The sequence below is a fragment of the Oryzias melastigma genome, unplaced genomic scaffold, assembly GCF_002922805.2.
Source record: "Oryzias melastigma strain HK-1 unplaced genomic scaffold, ASM292280v2 sc00523, whole genome shotgun sequence".
In the NCBI taxonomy this organism is placed as follows: Eukaryota; Metazoa; Chordata; class Actinopteri; order Beloniformes; family Adrianichthyidae; genus Oryzias; species Oryzias melastigma.
This window is the reverse complement of record NW_023417117.1, coordinates 17,707-24,597: the sequence shown is the minus strand read 5'-3', so window position 1 is coordinate 24,597 and position 6,891 is coordinate 17,707. Positions and strand designations below refer to the sequence as shown.

The 6,891-nt window shown below is 36.3% G+C and overlaps 1 protein-coding gene across 1 annotated transcript; it reads right to left on the bottom strand.

Annotated features, from left to right (window-relative positions):
* Positions 1-423: 423 nt before the first annotated feature.
* Positions 424-5,506, bottom strand: slc43a2a (solute carrier family 43 member 2a). The gene is made up of 5 exons (XM_024263109.2): positions 4,831-5,506; positions 4,089-4,381; positions 901-1,195; positions 777-832; positions 424-705 (listed from the first exon to the last, which is right to left on the bottom strand). The coding sequence occupies exons 2-5, from the start codon at positions 4,246-4,248 to the stop codon at positions 518-520; spliced, it is 699 nt and encodes a 232-aa protein (XP_024118877.1). The 5' UTR covers positions 4,249-4,381; positions 4,831-5,506; the 3' UTR covers positions 424-517.
* Between the last annotated feature and the right edge of the window lie 1,385 nt (positions 5,507-6,891).

The window sequence follows — 6,891 nt, the reverse complement described above, 5'->3', positions numbered from 1 at the left end:
ATGTTGTTTTAAGAAACATTATCTAAACATTTTGCAAATTTGGTTCAGATTTGAGATCTTTTCTATTTCTTTATTTTTTTTTTTGAAAGGGTCGGGAAGCATTTCAAAATAAAATTCATAAAAATACTAATTTTGCAGCCCAATTGGTTCAAGTTGACACAAAAATGGCAAATTAGTAGCAAAGCTAACAAACAAAAATGCTCCTCGTTTCATTTTTTTGGGTTGCTTATATATATACACATATATGTAATGTTCTTGCAGTAAAACATTAGCCAAAATGTTCCAGAACATTCAGGTAATCTTGTAAAACTATTTGTGAAACCTGATTGATCAAATTTGACTCATATGTAAACACTGAGATCCTTTGTAAACGTTTAAAATAAAGTTATAAAAAAAATGAATAAATAGAGTTCAGTGTCAGAGGCCAAAACAAAAGAGGAAAAAGGGGGGGTGGATGGGGTGGAATGCCAGACAAGAGGCGAAGGAGAGGATGTGCAGGCAGGAAGCCAGCAAACGATTAGAACAGAACAGTAAGAGTGAGGCAAAGTGCTACAAACATAAAGGATTTACATCTGGACAAACATCTGCAGCAGGAGGACTCCAGACACCCAAAGGTGCACAGACTTACTGTGAGGGAGGTGAAGGTCATGCACATGCCCCCGAAGCCGTTGAAAGTCAGCGCGATGAAGATAAGAACGGAGAGCTCTAAAAACAACACAGGTGTTACCTCATCTTTTGTTTTATAGTGGGGCACTATGGGTGTTTGGCAGACCTACCGGTGGGTTTGTAGGCTCCGTAGGCTATGAGCAGGCAGGAAAAGCCGAAGCATGTGCTGGAAATAGTTTAGAGTGTCAACTAAAGCAATCAGAATAAAAAATATATATATATTTTTTGACTCACCTGCCCAGCAGACGCAGCTTTCGAGGCCCATACTTGTCCATGACGATCCCCAGCGGCAGCGTGATGGCAGAGAGCAGGAAGGAGCCCACCGTGAAAGCCAGGTTCAGCATCTCGTCCTGCTCCTTGCAGATCAGCCAGCCGTTCATCCTCAGGTTGGCTTCTGCAGGAGCCAGGGGTTTCATCTCCACCCCGTCGCCCAAACCCACCACCCCTTCCTCGGTGTCAAAGTACTCAGGGTAGTCTTCAGGCGTCTGCTTTGCCAGAGGTTGAGACAGATTGAGGCTGGAGCTGTTCCCTGAAGAATGCAACAGAAGTTAGAGTTTGCTGGGTTAGTTCAAGTTGAAACAATCTTAGAAGAAAACCTATTTTTTGACTCTGAGCCAGAAAAACTTTTTTTTTATTGATGTTACATAAAAGTGAGACTTGCTTCTACTTGCTCACACATTTTTTTCCTCATATGATCTTTAGAGATTGACACACAGTGACCAAAAGTACAATGAGTGCATGCAGTCATGAGTGACGAACCTCCCAGCAGAAATATCGAAGTGTCAGCATTTAATGTGCAAACACAGTAGAAAAAAAAGCAGAAACTTCTAAAAAAAAAACCAAAAAAACAACAACATCTGACTTGTGGCTTGGAACCAAAAAAAGAAAAAAAAAAAAGAAAAGAAAGAGATGCTGGAATGTAAGCTTTTGTTTTGGTCAGAACTTGCAGGTACAAAGAGTCCTGGAACAGTGTGGGTGACAGAGGGAGGGCGGTCGGGGTTTGGGAACTTTGGATCAAAGATTTCCACAGATTTTTCTTCTGTAATCTTCCTGATATGATCAGAGTCACAGGGATCGCATTTGGTGCTCCAATGTGAAGCACGGACCCTCAAAAGTCAAGAGTTTACTTCAAAAGTTTTGTATTCAAACTTACATTTTAGTAAACCAAAGCCAGTAGAAAGAGAAAAAGAAGGGAAATTACAATTAAATTAATATATTGTGGTATGTTGTGTTTATTCTCACCAGTAAAACCTATAAAATTGTAAAAAAATGTCTTACAAATTGTTTTTTTTCCCCTTTAACTACAATAAAATGGATAATTTTATCTCTTATTTAACCGTTTGTATCATATTTATCTCATTAGTATGATCCAAACTTTCCCTAAACACCCAATGTATAAAGCTTGGTCCATGTTTTCTGCCCTGTAGTTCATCATCACTCCACTAGGGGCAGTAGAAAGGCTTTTCCTGCTCATTTCGAAATGGCTGCTTTTGGCAGGAAAAGCGTAAAAAAATTTCAGAACTTTATGGTGAGAATAACTAATCTATTGGACTTGCTGTTAAATTAACGTGAATTTTTTTTTTTCATTTTACAACAATAAAATAGCTCATATCAGTTTATCGAAAAACAACTTGTGAAATAAAGCTTTGAGTTTTATTAACTCCATAGGGCAATATCCATTCGTACACACGTTTATTACAAATATTTCTGGAAATCTTTTCTCATTAGCATGATCTGAATTTTTCTGAAACCCCATTGTATTTAACTTGGTACATATTTTCTGCCCTTTAGTTTATTGCACTCCACAAGGGGCGGTAGAAGAACTTTTTCTGGTCATTTCAAAATGGCTGCCTTCGTGAAATCTCAAAAGCAGTTTTGGCGGGAAAAAGTTTAGCTAATTTTAAAATATAGTGAGAATACCTCATCTATTCTTTTTCATTTTTAAAATAACTACCTTCTGTACTGAAATAGTGTAACATTTGTTGATAATTAATCCTTTTTATTACAGTTAGACCACGTTAAAAATGTGTGGATCTAATATGAGACAGTGGGTAAATGTTTTTGCATCTATTTTTTTCCCTATTCAAAAATCGTGCCCAGTGATCTTTTAATTATGATTATGCAGTTTTTAGCTAAATTTTTTTTAAATATTTGTCATTTTTTATGAGATAACATACTTATAAAAAAATTCGCTTTGGGGTTGTGAGCAGGACTGTTGCGTGGAAGTAAGCCTAGCTAATTTCCCAGCATGCCTTTGTTTGAACTCTCTCCCACTAGCGACAACTGCCTCATAAGCCCAAGCTAACACTAGCGTAGCAAAAAAAGTGTGAGCAGGTTAGAGCCAAACGGCAGGTGAGACGAGGAAAATGAAAATCTATTTGTCTGCAAATTAAGGATTTAAAACTAAACCAGAGAAAGCGAAGCTTTGTCCTTCCCATGGCAGAAGCTACGTCATAAGTCTGAGCTTTTTCAATCCACTGGTTTTCATCTGCTCCTGATCTAATGCGAATTTTAATAGGAAATACTCAGAAATGCACTTTTAATCTTAAATTATTTTATACATGTCCTCTATTATGAGAAACATGCTACAAGAACATGTTAAAAACACCAAAAACACAATTATTGTTGGTGTGGGCAACGTTTAGGCTAACGCTGTTATCAAAAATTTACTAAATTATCCAATGTATCATTGTTGATGCTGTTTATTACGCTAAAAAATATATTTTTATGGATTTAATCAAATAGTTTAAAAAACATCTGAATTAAAAACAAAAATATATAATTTTTTGCTCATACTTTGAAACAGTGGACTTTAAATTATGTATTTTTTCTGGGAAGAATGGACCAAAAGTACCAACATTTCTAAATATGCCTCAGCACAATCTTTAAATCTAGATTTATCTGACAGCCGTGCCCACAGGTGGACAGAAATTCTTCCACTCATCACTTTTCTATCAATGTTCTGTCCCTTCCTGGCCCTTTTTATCTGCGCCCTTTAAACTTCATGGGTAATAAAAAACGCTCAGTGTGGATAACGTTGTTCCTCCCACACAACACGTCCAAGAAAAGCTTAGCTTTTTTTTCTTCTTCTTCCCTCTTCATGTCATCAGAACAGAATATGCACAATCAGGAATTCCCAGCTGGTCCACGTGACTGCTGAGTCCGATGATTCGACTTCAGGACTTTTACTATGAGTCATCACTGATTGATAAAGCTTTTTGACACAGGTGTAATTGTACGGTTCATTGGGGTCATGTCAACCACAAGATGCAGAGCGAATTATGTATTATGTATGTTTTTATGAGTTATTTGCAAACAGACAAGCTCAGTCTATTATTAGACCTGACAAAGATTCCTGGATCCAGTCAGACCACATTCATCAAGACGTTTCTTGTAAAGTGAGACTGTACATTTGGACTCACCTTCTTCGTGGCACAGGTAAGAGTAAAAACCCTCGGACTTGAGCATGATGAGGAGTGACCCCCATCCCAGCAGCACAGCAGAGAAGAGCAGGTTCTCAATGATGGCAGTGACCGCCATCCACCAGCGTCTGGCGAAGGCGGTGGCCAGGGTCGGAGCCATGGTCGAAGAAGAGTGGAAGCAAGCAAAGGAGTAAAGAGAAAAAAGAGTGGGGAGCAGAAGTGAAGGGAAGCTGGGAGAGTGGCGAGAGTCTTCTCCGACTGCCGCTCAGAGCCAAGGGCGAAGGATCATTTATCTGTGGAGAGAAGTGCAGCAGGGAGGGGAGTTAGTGATGTTGAAATCCTCCTGGGAGGGGCAAGAAAAAGTTTGACTCTTGTGAGATCAAAGGCAAAATGAGGAGTAAATGTCAAATCTTTTGCACACAAATCTTCTTCCAGAATGTCAAAAACAAGTGACTGAACAACCGTTTGTGAATTATTAACTGTTTTGCTGCAAATCATTACATTTTTCAACTATCAGGACAAAGAATTTGCATCAGATTGTGAACGGCAAGAACAGAAATATCATCAGCAAACTGGTCCAGACTGGAATGAACAAATGCCCCTCTTTTTATCCCCTCATTTTATGATGAAAAAAGGAGCTGCCAGCTCAGTAAACAAGTCTTTTAAAAGAAGAAAAATCTTTGTTTTTTACTGTGAAATCTTAAAAAGTAAAAAAAAAAAAAAGATCCATAAATGTTCTCACCTTTCTAGGCTGCCAGCAGCACTGTCCAGCTTCCACCTCTCCACTCTGTTGGCAGGATTTTGTGGAAAATCCACATTTATATACATGTACTCAGGACCCTCCCACAGCGCCCCCTATTGACGGACATCAATTTTCAGGCCTTATCTCCAAGATAGTAGAAAGACATCAAATCTGTGGACCTTACTCGCCTGAGATCAGCCTTTAAAAAAAAAAAAAAAAGAGCTGTTGACAACCTCACAGAGGAAATTAGAAGATTAAAAGATGTGATTGGAAGGTTAAATATAAAAGTGTGAGGAGGGGGAAGGAGGATTTAAAGGAAAACTGGAGGAAAATGAGAGAATCGGTGCACCTATTGGGTATTAAGAGTTCCTCTGGATCAATTGGGGGTATTGATGGAGCAGGAGAGCGGTCCGGAGCGCTGACGCAGATTCAACTGTTCTATCGGCTGTTTACTGCTTGTTGTTTACTGCTCATGTTTTAGTCACAGACTTGGGGCAGCAGGTTTATTTTCTAACACTGGTTCTGATATCCCTGCAGGATTCAGTTATATAATCCGTGTTGGTTTATGACATATTTTATGGCTCCAGTTCTGCACATCCTGGTCTGCATGCCCTGGCACGTGTTGTCTTTTATGATTGAAAGTGTCCCTAAGGCGTTTGGATTTTTTTCTTTTTCTTGAACAAATAAGATCAAGTTCCTGTTTTTCAGGTTGGCGGTTTCCTTTCTGTCCTGACATGTAGTGGAGTCTGTTCCAACTCTGATCAATACCCAGATCAATCAGTGAGTGAGCATCAACACTAACATGCTTATGTGTTTGAATCATCTGATTTAAATGAGGAAAAAACAACTTCTTATCACTTCGTAAGATGGAGAACTCTTTTATTCTGAAGGGGCATCTCATTTCTGATCAATCAGTGCATGACTGTTTCATTTACAGCCTCTTAACACACATTTATCCATCTGATATGCTTCTTTTAAAATGCAAAGCTGTTTTTTTTTTATCAACGCACTTCCATTGATTTTTATCACAAGATTTATTTTTAAGTTTTATTTTAACAATTTCAAAATAAAAGTAAAATATATATATATAAGTTTTAATTTGTTTTGTATTAATTTAAACCCCAGAAGTAAAAAAAGAGTGTTCTTTAGTCCAAAATAAATCTATTCATGAGCTTACACAAACAACTGATCTAATTTGTTTAGTGCATGACTTAATCATCCATCTGATGGGATTAGTTAAGAAAACACTTTATGCAACAACAAGAAATTTACAGTAAAAAATAAGATTCAAAGGAAGTTTCCTACAGCATAAAGTTTTTATTTCTAATATTTAACTGGAATTAAAACAATAAATCTTTAAAAAAAAGCTGCACTTCTTCTTAAGTAAGATTCAAAAAAGGGTTTTCATTGATAATTCTCTCATAAAGCATTCCCTTATTTGTCACTGAATAGATCATCAATATATAATATTTAATACATTCTTTTAAAGTAATCACTGTAAAGTTCATGTCTCATATATAAGTAGGAATTGGTTCATTTCCAGAAAAAAAGACAAAATATACAGTATATTTATATATAGGTCATTTCTAGTATTCAGTGCCATGGCATTAATAGTATCCCATATCTTTTTAAATGGGATATTAATTAATTTCAAAAGCATAGTTTATATGGAAAATGCCCCTTTGCCAGAGAAAACAATATGTATACAGAATTACTTTAGTTAGAATGATAACTATTTTTAGGAACAAATACACTAAACTGTCCTGTCATGAGCATGTTTGTTAAAGTTTTGATAGAAATACGACACATTTGTTTCATTTTTCAACATTGTTGCGTGGTCTTATTTGTAATATCTTTCATCAAATATGATTTTTTTTTTGCATTTTTTAATGCTTAAAGTATTTAAAATTTGTAGGATCCACGCTATTTTTTTTATTATTTATTATTATTATTATTTTTTTACTTTCATTTTTGAAATTGTTTATTTATATAAACTTAAATTTCTCATATAGTTTATATCTATAAATGTACATATTTCATTTCTGTATATATATATATATA